This window comes from Podarcis erhardii (assembly GCF_964252035.2).
Source record: "Podarcis erhardii genome assembly, chromosome: 4".
Classification (NCBI taxonomy): Eukaryota; Metazoa; Chordata; class Lepidosauria; order Squamata; family Lacertidae; genus Podarcis; species Podarcis erhardii.
The window spans coordinates 57,474,561-57,490,962 of record NC_138508.1 but is presented as its reverse complement, the minus strand read 5'-3'; the positions used below and the strand labels follow the sequence as shown (position 1 = coordinate 57,490,962).

Sequence of the window (16,402 nt, the reverse complement as noted above, 5' to 3'; positions counted from 1 at the left end):
ATTACATTTTAATCTCCATGTGCAATATGCAGGTTTCAAGCAAGTCTATATTTACTAAACTTTTTTATTTTTTTGGAGAAACATGTAAAAGAAATGTGTCTAAGGTAGGCTCAAAATAAATATTATTATACAAATTCAAGTCTGATGCAGCATATATAGCAGCACATTGCTTATTTTACTTCAATCTATTTTCAAATCCCATTAAAAAGCAGCCTCCATATAAATTACTATTAATCTTCATATGCAGTGTACAATAATTAAGTCTGTGTTCACTGAGCTAATTTAACCATGTTCAAAAGTTCAAATGATTAAAAATGTATAATGCAAGCATATTAATATTGCCTGTTTGCCTGTGCTAATTCCATTTATTGTCGAATAATTAAGTTTATTTGAATATCGGGACTATTGCTTACCTATTTTCAAGTTTCATTAGCTGCACAGGCTTCCATGGAGATATTGGCAACTTATTCCTGACTGGGGTTCATGCATGACAAAGGATGCCATATGAAATGGGAATGCCCACATCCATGACTCGCAGTGCCCTTCTGCTGGGCTGGAGCCATGCAGGAACTCACCAAGCTGCTAGCTGGAGCTGTCCACTCTGACTGCCTTGTTTTGCAGGTAGGGGAACGAAGTTGGCACATTCTCTCTCACACAGTGGGTGACCCCAGCCATACCCTTCCATCTGATCAATCCTGCCCAAGCTGACAGTATTTACCAACCGTCCTAGAAGGGAATCGGGGGGGGGGGGGCACTTCCAGGGAACATGTTTACTGAGCATTCATTCTGATTATTTTCAGGGGAGGCTAGGTTGTATCAGCTATTTAACGAGCATTCATTCTGATTTGTTTGAATTGGCTATCTTCAACCTTTCACTTTTAACCCCAACATGCATCTACAGACCTATTTCTTATATTTACCATATATTTGCATGGTGGTAGTGCTCCTCTTGCAACCCACCTTCGATCAGGCCATGCCTCATGAGTGGGTCCTGACCAGTGGGCTACATGACACTGCATCAAAGCAAGTGTTCCCAGTGCATTTTCCTGTCACTTTCCGGTTTTGGGGGGAAGCAAGTTTGTTGGGCAAGGCATCCCAATCAATTATAATTTGCAATCCAAATTTTCCAGTGTGTGACTGGATGCCACCTGAAAATAGTGACAGTCTGGAAAAACCTTCACATGCAAGGTATGCATGCAGCCCACAGCTGAGCATAAGGATGACATGATTTTCCAGCAAATATGGGGTCCAGCAAATATGGGTCCATAGATTTTTCACAGAAGCAATCACAGCATAGCCCTATAGAATATGAATCAAAAGCCCTTCTCATTGTTCTAGTACTTTTCCCTTAAGCTTAACGCTTGGTTTACAATGGCAAGGTTTTGCACCAACATGTCACAACAGAATTGCTCCTGCTTTGCAGAACTAGAAAGAAGAAATGAAAGTACAAGGCAAGTTTTTCAATGCAAACACTGAAAGGCATTCTGGAGTCCAAAACCATTTCTCGAAGATTCCGTTGCATGCAAAAGTAAGCTGAAAAGAAATGCTTGAAAATATCCAATATCTTTTATCTTGAAGTCCCCTGTGAGATTTCTAGTCCTGATGAAGTGTCCCTTTGATGCAATGCTGAGTTCTGTTTCTTCATGTCTTGCCCTATTCCCTCAAACAAACAGGGGAATTCCACTGAGTCACATCAGTTCTAAGTTCTACTCAGACTTATGTAAATAACCTACAGATTCTACTGGCATTCCTCTTCTGTTCTGGTTAGTCTGTTTTCTAATAACTATGCAAACTTCAGAGTTAAAATATGCCACAGTTGGGAGGCAACTGAGACACTCACAAGTTCTGAAAGGCAAACTTTCCCATGGGTCCTTGAGGTTCAATAATATATTTGCCCATTTTTTTCTTCATATAAAGCCATACTGTGACCATCACCACAATTGATATCAACGCAATGCTAAAGAGCACTGCAAGGACAATGACTCCTGTTTTCCAGGTTGAATTGTCTTCCATTGGCTTCAGATCTTCCACTTGCTGGGATGTGGCAATTGCTGAAAGTATATTGTGGAAACAAAAAAATTAGCTTAGCTTAAAGTACTGCAACCTTTAAAAAGTGCTGAAACTAGCAGAGCGGGTCCAAGACATTTTGCTGCCTGAGGCCAAACAGTAAACGGTGCCCCACCACCAAAAAGTCAAGGTGTATGGAATCTAAGGCAGTCAAGTCCTTTTGGTACTTGAGGCATTCAATCCTACATGTGCCTCTCCCTTGAAGCAATAATAAATAAATAACAGTTGGCTGCTCTTTCGTAAAAGTCAGCTGTCATAGGTGGCTGCCACACATTACTTCATGGTAGGGCTGGCCCAAATTAGCACAAGTCACTGGATACTATTTTTTCCACAGCATCATAGGAAATTTTCTCAGGGAGCACTAGGCCTTGTTAATACTAACTTTTTACTCGTGACACCTCAAGTGTTACTTTATTTTATTAGGCCTGCAGGCAGATATTTTTAACTACTTATAGACAAGAGTAATCAGCTTTCAATCAGACTGAACATGCTACAATGAATATGGAAAAGATAGCACAACGTTTAGGCCCTATGTTTGGGGAAGGTTTTTCTAAGCTGGTGGATTCTTGAAAAGCTACAGAGCTGGCAAAGTCTCTGGAAATTAATTTGCCATGAAACAGCCAAACTAAGCTACATGTGACCAGGAGTGGGTGGTAAGGAGATGTTCCACTGCAGACCTGCCCCCGGCCCCAGCAAGTGGCACTGCTGCTGTGAACTGGGATGGTGAGGAGGGAGGTTTGGGTTGTTTTGCATTACATTTGCCAGTGCAACTGACACACTGGCCCTCCCTGCCAGCACGTCCTTCATTTTACAGTGAGCATGCAATTATCCACTTTTGCCAGTATTTTCTTTGCTAAACAGTAGGTGACTGCTCTTGCTACAGTCCTGATCTAGATTTCTGCCCCATTCCTGCACCTACTGTTTGCCCAGGTAGGATGGCCTGATCTGGATCAGGATTGCAGTAGGGTCAAAAGATTAAAATCCACCACTTGGGATCTTCTTCCCTCCCATTCACCTCCTATTTAGCACAGAAAAAGAAGGACCACATTTGTTAATTACATGCACAGCATAATGTGGCAAATGGCCAAAGCTGGTTTTGCATGAGGAATTCTAACGTCATCAGTCTGTTATCTAGGTAAACACCTGTGCAAGTCTGAATCTGTCTTATGTACTGAGGTTTCAAAAGGTCTGAACATTTACTTTGGCTTCAACTGGACATCCTGCCCAAAGGGGGAGGGAAACCCACTTCCTGCATACCTTGTGATTTTGAATATGCAAGCAAGACAAAGCCCAGACATTTGAAGCAGTACAAAAAATGGGATATTATTTCTTGCCTAATCTCCCTGAACAAAGGATGGATCCTTCACATGACTGGACTCACTGCTAATAGAGAAAGAATGCAAGTACATATGAGAATGATGGACTAAAATCCAAGTAGCCATGGAAAGCTACAGTCCCTGGATTTCCCATTGCTTCTTAGAAACAGCAGTTTGTGTAGTATCAAACAATGCAAAGACCACTCCTTCTGTTGGTAAAGCAGGAGTGATGTATGCAGGCAACCTGAGAGTGCAGCAACATTCCACTTTTCCTCAACACTCCCCAAACCAGGTGAGGATGACAGCAGTGCTTCCTGTATGCCCCTCTCAGGTTGCCAGCAAATATTTGCACGTATAACCTGTTGGCCAACTGGAGCTGGGCAGTTTTAGAATCTTCCCTTTAGTTAGGGCTTAAGAGGCATTTATTTATGTCCTGTTTGGAGCCTAAAAGGAAGAGGGACCTATGCCCTGTGGATGCATCCTCAACGTTTGGTTTTCTTAACACAGCCACACCACAAACAATCCAGTTGGAAACAGAGGGTGAATTATTCTTTGTACTGAAAGGATGGAGAGGAACTAGGTTCAGAGGACACAAGGGAGTGTGTCCTCCAGTTCTGGTTACATCCCCGTTGAAGATTCACTCCATGGCAAGGAGGACTCCCCCTCTGCTGCGGAAAGCTTGGGTGGAATTGACCTTGAAGGACACCCATGAAAGGATACAAAGGTTCCTTTCTGTGGTGAGACGGGCTCCCTCTTCACCACTTAAAGGATTCTTGGGTGAGGGGGGGATTGCCCCTTCACCACTGAAAGTATAGGGCAAACTAGCCCCCGATAAGATATGTTTTGTAGTATGTGTCCTCCAAGCCTCAGTCACGCTTCCCAAATAATCTTTTAAACAGGAAAAGCTTTCCCTCCTTGCTGCTGAACTGATCTGAAGGAAGCCTCCAAGGGAATACATCCTTTGATCTGGGAATTCAACTTCCAGTCCTTTGGGAGGAAAGTCATGATGGAACTTGTCACAATGGACAATTTTTGACTAGATCAAGAGATATTTGTAGTGCCATGAACAAGAAGATTACCTGTTACTGTTACAGCAGTCTTGTTATCAAGCATTTTTGTTACTACTTCTGTTAAATAGTCTGTAAAATTTTTTGTTCCAATCCACTGTTGTCCTTGCAGGAGAAATGCAAAATATGCACCCACACTTCCAGCTTGGTATCCCACCATTTTGATATTAAAGTTGTCATCTCCGAGCTTCATTATCATTCCTTTAGAAACCTGAAAACATTTATATTTGTTCCAAACTGTCAATACGTAAGAAACGGGCAAGACACCATCACCATTCCCCCAAACTTTAACTCTTTTCACTTTTACCGGACTTCTTTTAAAAGAATAAATAAAAGACACCATGAGATTGGTCTAAACAAAATGTATTTAGCATTTCCAAAATGTTGTGCAATAAATAGCCTAAAGTTTCATATGTGACAGCAGTTCTTTGCCATACTGTACCAAGGTCTGCTCCCCAAAGTCAGATGGGAAATAGTGGCTCAGGGACTGTAGTCAATTTCCTACTGCACTCCTGCATATACATATATATGCAGGTATATATTATCTACATATACAAGAACAAATCTATATTGAGTTACTACTGAACAGAGTTTCTAATAGCCTAATAGTTTGTGGAGTGGCAGGGCCTTTTTGTTATTACTATGATTAAACAATTGGGAGTCAGAAACCCTTGTCTGACTGCAAATCATCTAGCAGTCTAAAAGCTGACCTTGTTCTAGGCTTCTTCCCATAGATATCCAAGAACTCCACTCCTGCTGTTGGTTCCAGGTCTCCTGCTGGACTCCTGTCACATTTTGCTCATGCACCCCCCATCCCACCCCAGTTCACAGAACTCAGTGAGCCCCAGTTACCACTGTCCTGTGGGATAGGTCAACACTGATGAAAGACACACAACATGTGTGGAAGTATAAGGATTTGCTATCTGGACTGGAAATATTAGGGTATGTTGCTGATTTTGGGTTGGGTACCCTTGGGCAAGAAGCATAAAGGCATAGACATCCATTTTTTTATTATTACTATGGCTTTTCTAATTTGAGACTTTTATTCCATGGTGCTTTTTACTGATCCCCAAAGGTTCTAAATATTGCAGCATGTTGTTTGTTATGCTTTTAGGGTATGATTTTAAATATTCCCAATCTGATACTCTCAGATAGGGGGGCACATTCTATTGCTGCAATTGTGTATACTGGTTTGAAATAGATTTGCACATTGTGTTGAGAATGCTTCTTCAAAAGATAATGACTGCAACAAGGGATAATGTTAAAGAACTCACAGTTGTTCTGATTTTGTTAGACATATTCTTATAGATCTCACTTTCTGGATTATAAAGGTCAGGTGTAAAACTCTGGTTTTTGAATAAAATTCTGCAAGCAAATGCTTGTCTGCCTGAAAAAGAAATGCAACATAATTAACACCTCAATCAGTTCCATCTCAGAACTCGTTTTCCATATTTCATTGGTTACAGCTCCTGCCTGTCTGGAACAAGACAAACCACAACCCCAGGTTTGGATGTAACTCTGTGCCAAACTGTGTTGGGGCAGAATCAGCAGGTTCAGGGGAGTGCAGCAGCTACAATCATCTCTATGAGAACCCCTCAATACCGACACTAAGCCATGGCTTGACTTAGTGTTACTTGCTTATTAGGTCAGCATGAACAGCCTTCCAGTCTAGATATATTACGACTGGATATGCAACTCCAGAATACATTCTTATGCTTTTATTAGATTTTTTTAAATGATGGTTGTGAACCAGCTAAAAGGACTGAAAAGTGAGCTCTTTGTTTATATGCTTAACAATGATAAATAAACATTTTATTTTTGCTCATGTGCTAAAAAATGTTGGTGTGCTCAAAGAAATATGGTCTTAACACTCGCTAAGAAAAAAAATCATTGTAAAACTGTCAGAAGAGCACCCAACTTATTCAGGAGGGATGGTGAACCCATGGCCCTCCAAAGGATGTTGGTCTATAACTGCCAGCCTCCCTGGCCATTGGCCACGCTGGCTGGGGCTGATGGGAGTTGGTGTCCAATGGCATCTAGAAGTTCACAGGTTTCCCAGTCCTGCTCTACAAAACGTCATTTGTAGTTAGGTATTTCAGCAATCTAATCTTACAGTGGCTAACAAAATTCATAATACATATTTACAACATACTTGAACAAATGTCATGTTGTAAGGAAAGACATACAGTGGATTGCAAGCAAATATCAGGCGTGTTCAGACACAAGATGGGGTCTATAAAAGAAGCACAAAACCAAATTAATCAGTAGACATGTGAAAGATAAGATTCCTCCTCTTGCTGAACTGCCATTTATGTAACTGAAATATAAACTTCAAAATATGAAATGCAGCTTATGAAAGTTGTACTCCCTGCCTGATTTTGAAGAATAATACCAAAAGGTTTGTTGCATATCCTAATTTCAGTCCCAAATACACCCATTTTTGGAAATAGCAATTTAGAGATGATGTGTATGTACATCGGACACATGGCAGTCACTGGAAATCCATGTGCAATAGCCCTAAGCATCACTGCTTACAGGAATATGCTTTTAGCACACTAGCCCAAACCCACATTGACAGTAGTTTGTACTGACGTAACAAATCCTATATAGCCACCCTCACATATTACTCATGCAAAATCGGCTATACTAATTGAAGAGACACCAAGGAATGCCTTCCCTCTGGCGTTGTACAGCTTCCCTACGCCAATGTCCACACATTAAGTGAGGACATCTGCAAAAGAAAAGCCTAAACTTGTCAACCTTTACATGCATAGGTTTCCCTTCAGAGGACATACGGGGTAGGGGCAGCAGCATGGTCCCCCAGCCACTTCAACTCAGGAAACCCCTTTCGGCTGAGCAACATGTGAAGTGGGGGCTATAGCCTCTTGGCACCAACTCAGGAAAAATCTAAGTAGTGCTAGTGATTCAGAAGCAGTGCTGGAATCTGGATTAAATTCGCAAGGGAGTACAGTATGCTTTTGGAAGTACCTCCTATCATTTATCTGGCATTATGAAGGTCAACACCAGGGGTGATTTTTCTATCAAACAGACCTTCCTTGAACTAGCTTTAAATACAGTGGTGCCTTGCAAGACGAAATTAATTCGTTCTGCGAGTCTCTTCGTCTTGCGGGTTTTTCGTCTTGCGAAGCACGGCTATTAGCAGTTTAGCGGATTAGCGCTATTAGCGGCTTAGCGGCTATTAGCGGCTTAGCGGCTTAGCAGCTATTAGCGGCTTAGCGGCTTGGAAAAAGGGAAAAAACTCGCAAGAACTCGCAAGACGTTTTCGTCTTGCGAAGCAAGCCCATAGGGAAATTCGTCTTGCGAAGCACCTCGAAAAACGGAAAACCCTTTCATCTAGCGAGTTTTTCGTCTTGCGAGGCATTCGTCTTGCGGGGCACCACTGTAAAGTCATGGCTCTACCTACTAAAACTGTTGCACAACAAACTCACCGTGCGCTCCATTACACTTCATGTAACTCTAATGTGCCTTGAATGAACCACTGCAGCTGGAGAAATTTAGCCTGCATTGTGCTAAAATCAGGAATAGAAGGGCTTTTGAAAAAAGGGATTCCTGACAGCAGTGAGATGTGCACATGTGCATCCCATGACGAAGCGGCGAAGCTTAAACCTTAATCATTTAATTAGCCCTACAGCTTTATAATTTTAATTATCATATCATGGGAAGGTCATATTCACTAACCTTGACACTCTGTTCCAGGATTACTTGTATTCGGATCCATTATGCCTGGATAACATTGACATTTATAGCTGCCAATAGTGTTCTCGCATGCAGCCAACTTGGAACAGGCGTTATTTTCCTTGCATTCATTTATATCTGGAAGAGGGATGGTGTGAGATACAATTGCAATATTCTGCTATAGTAATAAATTCTAGTATTGAAGCAAATAAGGAATTTCATGTTCTATACATGTGGAAAAGTAGTCGTAATCCTCCTGGGGAAACTTTCAAAACTCTTGCAACCCTTCCCTATCTTTAGATGGGCCTGACTGTGAAAGACACCTTTCCCTCTGCAGTTGGGACACAGTGAGACTTCAGTTTCCTCTTCACTGGAGACCCTCAAAGCACTTGTTTTTGGGAAAGCTCTCTTGAAGTAAGAAGTATGCAGAACAAGTGGGTTGGGAATCAGCGCTTTTACAGATTAAAACACAGGATGGTTTATTGGTATTTAGAGGCAATTCTCATTAAAATCTGTATAGTTTGTACACATGCAGACTATCCAGAGACACAGTTTTACAGCCCAGTGAGCCTACCAGCCCACAATAAAACTGGATGCTAGACAAACTTTAGTCCCATCTTCAGCCCAACAACACTAAAATTGCACTTCTCTCATCTCTTTACTATTGAATCAAGGCAGACCAGCATCACTTTCTTCCCTCTTTGTCATTTATTTTTTTTAAAACACCTCCAGACAGTCAGAATTTTGTAGGAGGGATTCATAGGTTTATGCATTTAAAATGAATTAAAGCACTCTGTACCCCTAGAGCAACAAATCCACTTTTTTAAAAATCTGGACTTTTTCCAGTTTGGAAAGTGACAGGGAGATGCATTGAAAAGTATGCGGTGAATGAAGGTTGAATGGGGGACATATAAACACCCTGCAAACAAATTAGGATGAATGTTCATTAGCATACAGCTGTGCCATAAGCAAATGAAAATGACAGTATAGACCGGATATAGCCTAGCCATTGTGTAATCTTTGGGCAAGCAAATCAGGATGAATGCTGAATAAGCAGACCCTCTGAAGAAACCCCCGTTCTTACCTTCGCATTGTCTTCCTGGCACCTGGGGACTCAGATCAAAAAATCCCGGCTTACATTTACATGAATAATTTGTGCTCTGGGGGATGCAGTAGGCAAATTCAGAACAGCCATTGTTGTCTGGCTGACAGGCAGGGATTACTATGACAAATTTCAATAAAAGAGCAACAAAATTAATGCACGAAGGTCAACATAAAAGGCACCACAAGCGCTTATATGCATGCTGTCATTTTTAAAGAGAAAGCACTTTCATTGGCATACAATATAATCCGTAATTTATTTACACACACAGAACCATAGCTGTCAACGTTTCCCTTTTTTTTAAAGGGAAATTCTCTTATTCCGAATAGGATTCCTCGCAAGAAAAGGGAAAAGTTGACAGCTACGCACATAACTATGCTACCAAATGGATCCTTTAATGTCTGTCACTTGCTAGGGCTGATGGGAGCTAGTGTCTAGGAGGATCTGCAGGACCACAGGTCCCCCAGCCCCACTTAACAGTTGCTTCTGGAGTAGCATCATGATTTTATCACTATTTTTGCTACTATTTTCTCACTGTTGTTAACCACATAGGATGTTTTATTTGCTTAAAAAGGCAGAATATAAATGTTCAAATAGGCACGTCTTGTCCACTGTATGAGCACAGATTAATTGTGAAGAAGGCCAGGAAAGGCAATGCAGACTTGGCCTATCTGCACTGGCTGAATCACACATAAACTGACTGAAGAGCCATGGCTAAGTGGGGATAGGCAGCACACGTTTGCGTTTAGACAGTCCCAGGTTTAGTCTCTGGCATCTCCCTGGAATAGGCTCCCGTCTGAACCCTAGAGAGCCCCTGTCAGTCAGTATGGATACTACAGAGTAAGGTGAACCAATATTATGACTTGATACGAGGAAGCTTCCTATGTTCCTACCATATAATAGAAAGACCATACCTTCTATGGAAGTCCGAGTGAGGTCTACATCCAGATGTCTGCTTTTGTTTAAGGCTTCGATTACAGCCCTTTCAACCTCACTGTGTGCTATATTTCTATCTGGAACCATCTCGATGATGAAGGTCACAATCACACTGCCGCTTGTAATCTCAGTTATGGTTATACGCATTTTCCCAGAATCTATTAATGCTCTCAACGAAGGCGGCAAGTTGTTTATTATCTGTAAAAGTGGCAGATTTGAGATTATTTTCTTTGTTTTGCATAATATTCAGAATAATTTGTTTATCATTTCTTCCAATAAATGTTGGATCTCAGACTGTCAACAGCCAAAAGTCTGGCCTTAGGCAGGTTTGTACCAGAGAACAGAAAATAAAAGCATTCTTTCTGGCCTCACAACGGAGAATGGATTGCACAGGTGGGCCTCTGGAGTTTGTTGGACTTCAATTTCCATCATCCCCAGACGGCATGGCCATGGTAAGGGGTGATGGGGGCTGAATGTGAACACTGTCTGAAGGGCCAAAATTCAACACAGGCCTAAAATTTGCAAGTTCCCTACCACTCTACTTTTTGAAAAATTATCCAGATTCTGCTGGATGCTCCAGTTTGGTGCAACATCCTTGAATCTAAGGAGCTGCTGACTTTTGTTCTCGTGAGTCCCGCACCACATCTCTCACAGCCCACTAGACTCCTCCCAAGCGTCTTTTTCTTTCCTGTTGTCTGAGGCTTCCTTATCTCAGGCAGCAAACATAAAATCAAGCTTCCTGGCCCTCACTTCTGATTAGACATTATGTTGTTGCTGTTATTACTACTACTACTACTACTACTACTACTACTACTAATAATAATAATAATAATTGTTTTATTAGCCATCTAATACCAAATGGCATCTAGGTAACTTACTACACATCCAAAAATTGAAAACAATAACCATAAATAACAAACATTATAACATTACAAAACCAAGCCAACCTCCAAAAGCCACAAACTATTATTGACAGCTGTGACAGACCGCTGAGCTAGACCGGACCGATCTGGTGATGCAGTACCCCAGAACTCTACCAGAGTGCTGGACCCTTTCTCTGATTGGCTACCAAGACAGCGAGCCAGAAGTGGGTGGAGACACTACTTTGGGAGGGAAAATAAAAAGAGCCGTTTCTAAGAGAGTGTGGTGATAGAGAGAACAGGAAGGGGAGAGAGGGGAGTTGGTTCTGTGTGTATAACATCCACTCTGAGGAAATTATCTACAGCAAGAGAAGGGAGCCTCTGAGCTAAAGATAGAAAGACAGTGCTTAGTGTCTTGTGAGAATATTCAGACACGAGTTAACTGGAGGGCTGAGTTTGAGCAAGGAGAGGGAGAAGCTGTGACGATACAGTCTGTTTGGGTCTCATTTCAGTCAGGAGGGGAGAGATCTAGAAAGAGAAGACTGCCAAACCAGTTAAGAGGTGTGTGGCGATTCCCTGGGTCTGTTATACTGCTAGAAGTACCTCAGGATTGTGATTGACAGAAGGTTGGGAAGCTGACAGAAAGTATCACCTTGTTTCAAACATTCTCTTCCATGAAATGGTAATCATGTGGCGGGGAGGAGCCATGTCTGTTAATGTTGTCCCTGCCAGCCCTGCTGGAGATAACTTATGTAAAGGGGTGCCGGCTGAATATGTGCAAGCTCACCCCAACTTTGCATGTGAAGAGGCGAGGCTAGCAGGGCCCAGTTTGCCTTCCATGCAATTGCAAGGGTGTGGTGGGAAGTGGCCGAAAGGGATCAAGTCTGCCCAATCTGTCGTCGGTCTTTGACTCAGGGAAGCACATAGTCATAGCTGTGCCATGGAAAGGGGGACTTAACGTTACTCTGCTGAGGATAAGTAAGAGAGCACTGAAAATATGGGCATACTCCAGCCCAGGCCAGAACAGAACAGAGGGCCTGCAATTTTGAGGGGGCCTGCCCGTTGGTAACAATTATTGAAATGGGGCCTAAATTCACTATCTGGCCTGCACAAACCCTGGCCGAGGCAAATGTGAACATTTTAAGTCCCACTGGATTCTAAGCTCATTTTGAAGTCAGTTTCACTGAAATCAATGGGGCTTAAAAATGCTTGTCTTGGGTTATGCTCAGTGCTTTTAACTAATTACTTTTCATTTTTTAAAATGCTGTAGATGATACCTCTTCGGTGACATTTTTTTGAAGCTCCTGAAACTCTGTACTTGATTTGTTGCTGAACTGAGGTATGTACTTTTTATTTGTAATCCTGGCTGTTCCACGATAGGCTGTGGCTTCTATAAGGAATAAGAGAACCATTTAGTTAATAGTATAGGTAACATTTTTAGTTTTTAGTTTAGTTTAGAATACTTATGCTGTTGTTGCTGCTGCTGCTGTTCCAGATAGATAAACTAATATTTATTAGTTTGAGGTCCTTAAGAACAATGTGAAACAAATGAAACGATCTTTTCTTATTTAGACTGAAAATGCACATTTACTTGAGAGCAAATCCCATTGAACATAGTGGGACTTATGTCCAAATAAACATGCATAGGATGTATTATTTGTCTGTTTACTTACTTATTTAAAATATTCATATTCCACCTTCCCAACAAAATGTTCAAGGCTGATTAAAATATGAAAATACAAATAAATTAAAAGCACCAAAAAGGACAGAAATGGCATATAAAATAGCTTTTTAAAAGATTCCATATGCCAGGAAAGCCAAATGTCTGCCCAGAAGGTAATGGGACATTAGTTTCTTAAGGCTGCAGCCCTATTCCACTTACCTAGGAATAAGCCTTATCCATAAAACTCCATTGGATTTTTTAAACTGATTTTTATAACACATTTAATTAAGAAACAACATTAAAATACATTAACCATTAATGCATCCATCTTAATTTAAACATAGAAATCAGTGTGTGCCATCCAAATGTCCAGATATTCACATGGAGTTGATAAGAAGCATATTCAAATATAGCAAGGGGGGGGGTAAGCTCTGCAGAGCATTTCATAATAGGCTTATGTTTATCCTTCCAGGATCAAAGTATGAGTCTCTTGGTGACTGAAGGCTTGCAAAATCCTCTTTTGTTGTCCTGTCGTTAATCCCCATACTACAGGGATATAATTGTGGAAGGGGGCTATTGTTTTTGTTTTGTTATGTATTTTATGTTTTTGTTTTGTATTTTTATGTTGTGAACTGTCCTGTGATCTTTGAATGAAGGGTGGCATACAAATTTTAATAATAATAATAATAATAATAATAATAATAATAATAATAATAAAACTACTAATCATCATCATCATCATCATCATATAAAAGTACATGGACATCCACATAGATCAAGGATTTTGCAAATAGAAAACTTATATGGAAAACTTCAGACCATCCTCCCCAGCCCCCTGTTGGCCATACATTCAGAAGCCATAGGAAGTGGTCCAATGTGAGAGCCAGGGTGGTGTAGTACTTAGAGTGTTGAACTAGGACCTGGGAGACCAGAGTTCAAACCCCTACCCTTTATGTCTCTCTAAACTTCTTGGAAGAAAAATGTAAATAAAAAAATTTAAAATTCTGATGTACATGCACAAGATTCCTTCTCACAGGGGAAAATCTAGGGCTAGTTATGAGTCCACCTCATGATGCATCTTTATGTGCATAGGACTGCTTCACACAGCAGCCAAAAAGCCATCAACTTGCTCACTAGGCTCAGTCTTCTTGCAAAAGCTGTGTGCAACATTGGGATGTCAGGGATTCCCATGAAGAAAGCGGTGAGCAATGAGAGATATCCTGGGTTGTCCCATTACATGAGCTAACCCACCTAATGCACCAAAGAGACAGAAAAGGGAAATTCACAAATGGCTGGAGATTAATTCCCTATACATATTTTGGGTTTTCCTTTGGGGACACCGTTTGAATGAAGGCCAGCGCTGAGCAAAATTTATCAGAATACTGTCTGGTACTGTATGCATTACTACAATAAAGCAAGTGTAGATGGATGATTGAGATAATACCTGTCCGAACCATCACGGAGGAACTGAACTTCTTACTGCAACTCCACACCTCCACAGTTACTGTATACAAACCACCTGGAGAAAGGTTTCCAAATACCATCCTGGTGTCATTTGTGACAGTGTTATTTATAACTGTGTTATCTGCCATGAGAGACACAGTATAAGGGCTGTCCCTTCTCACACTCTGAAGAAACCAACGGAATTGTATCACTTGGCTAGTTACTTTTTCAAGTTGAATGTAGAAAGCATCTACAGCTAAACAAAACAAAAACAAAAATACACATCTGATGTCAAAGGTGCATTTCAACAACTCTGGAAATATTCACAAAATGTTAAATATGATGGGGGGAGAATATGTTAGTTTGCTGAGTTTCTGCTATGGTTGAATTCTTACTCCCACTTCATAAAAGTAAATTCAGTGAATAAATGGTAAATTCTAGCTTTAATAAGCCTTCCAAAAACAACATAAACAAGAAGGAAAAAAATAAGGAATATAAAGAGATTCTGGGGCGCCATAGCACAATATGTATATGAGAGGGTGGGAAATTTGCAGCAACAGGGTATAATCAAGCCCTCAAACAACTTTTTCTAAAAACCCCTGGTTTTGTTGCTATAAATATCAAAGTGACATACTGCTCAGGTGAATGTAGAGATTTAACCCAGTCTGCCAATGCCATGATAGATTTGCAAAGATGTCCCTAAAACTTCACACATCACATCAATCATCTGAGGAGCAGGGAGGGATTGATAAACCCACTCCTCAGAGGATTTTCATGGATTGGAGAAAAGAGAAGCCATTTGTGTCCATGTATGTGTGCACACCTGAGTGAGTCTGTGTGTGCATGTATGTATGTGTGTGTGTGTGTGTGTGTGTGTGCGCGCTTCTGGCTTTTCTTATAAGGGCATGCAAAAATATGGGTGGGTGGGTGGGTGGGTGTGTTTAGGATTGTAAGGCGGCCGAACCCACTGTTGACCACATGTACTGCTCCTCTTGGATAGAAGTTACTCAATATGTCACACTGCACTCACAATGTAAAATAACAAAATAGCATAGCATAACCAGGTGGGACTTACAACAAAATATTATGGTATGGAATAGAGCCTTGTAGACTATTCCATTCCAGTGCATTGCATTCCCTCCTTCACTATTTTTCTACCATCCACCTATGAAAGTAAGTAAGCATTCCATGACCAGGAAGCATTCTTCACCCAATTTAATATTGTGCTCTGGGGATCTTCTATTCCACAGCATATGCAAATTAGGAGATTAAACAAAGTGAGACAAGAAATTGAGCATCCCTGAGGATGGTGCAGTCTGACCCATATAAGGGCTGGGGGCAGAAAAAAAGAGTGATCTTTCTATATATGAAAGGGGGGGGGGAAGAATGTTAAATGCATATTCTAATTGGGCAAAGACAAGAAATTAAGGGGAACTGTAAATTAAAATATAATTTGTAAAGACAAAAAATGGTAGTGCAAATTTGATACACAGTTAGAAAGAACATCAAATATTATAAAGAAATCTAATTACACTCACAGCATTCTTCAGGCATTTTGGTAGAGGGTACTGGGTGGGGTGTTATCACAGAAGAGAATGCCTCTGGCTTATGGGTTGTCACTGAAAAGTCACTTAGAGAAGTTCTGGCCAAAGTTCTGGAAACTGCTGTACTTTCTATGAGAGAATCATTACTAATAGTGTGCGGAGAGGATGCAGAGGAGGTCTGTGCACTTCCCAAAGATGTGCTGGATGAAGCCATAACAGAAGAAATGGATGCTGGGCCTCCGGGCCAAGTGGTAGCCGGGCTCCCTGTTGCCACTGGTGTTGCAGAGCTGTTGTCAGCAGTGTGGGTGGTGCTCCTCAACGATGCAGCAGGCGTTGGTGCTAGTGGAGAGGTGACGTGAGCTGTGGCGGCTGAGCTGGATTCCACGGAGGTGTCCCGCACTCCGCTAGGAGAGGTCTGCCTGCTTTCCGAAGACGCGCTGGATGAAGCCATGATGGAGGCACTGGATGCTGGGCCTGCCGTCCAAGTGGTAGCCGGGCTCTCTGTTGCCACTGGAGCTGCGGAGCTGTTGTCAGCAGTGTGGGTTGTGGCCGAGAACACGCTTGTCCCTGAGATCCCGGGAGATGTTTCTGAAGAAACTTGCTCCGTGGTGGTCACCTGAGGTAGCGCTTCAGAGCTGGAGGGTGCCGTGCTCCCGGAGGGTCCAGATGATATGGCAGACTCTGTCGTGGAAGAAGAGGAGACTTCCA

At 41.6% G+C, this 16,402-nt stretch overlaps 1 protein-coding gene across 1 annotated transcript; it reads right to left on the bottom strand.

The window, feature by feature from the left end:
* Window positions 1-323: 323 nt before the first annotated feature.
* LOC309340845 (uncharacterized protein) lies at window positions 324-16,016 on the bottom strand. Its single transcript, XM_081859936.1, has 10 exons — window positions 15,689-16,016; window positions 14,152-14,406; window positions 12,322-12,434; window positions 10,163-10,382; window positions 9,231-9,368; window positions 8,150-8,284; window positions 6,603-6,683; window positions 5,725-5,837; window positions 4,463-4,661; window positions 324-2,051 (listed from the first exon to the last, which is right to left on the bottom strand). Exons 1-10 carry the CDS (start codon window positions 15,906-15,908, stop codon window positions 1,837-1,839), a joined length of 1,689 nt encoding a protein of 562 aa, XP_081716062.1. The 5' UTR covers window positions 15,909-16,016; the 3' UTR covers window positions 324-1,836.
* Between the last annotated feature and the right edge of the window lie 386 nt (window positions 16,017-16,402).

Coding starts and splice junctions, on each gene's coding strand:
- LOC309340845 (XM_081859936.1), bottom strand. CDS start 15,908: ATGGCTTCATCCAGCACATCTTTGGGAAGTGCACAGACCTCCTCTGCA. Junction 10,383..12,321: donor AAAAAAATGTCACCGAAGAG/GTATCATCTACA, acceptor CCACTTTTACAG/ATAATAAACAACTTGCCGCC. Junction 5,838..6,602: donor ACAACATGACATTTGTTCAA/GTATGTTGTAAA, acceptor TTTCTTTTTCAG/GCAGACAAGCATTTGCTTGC.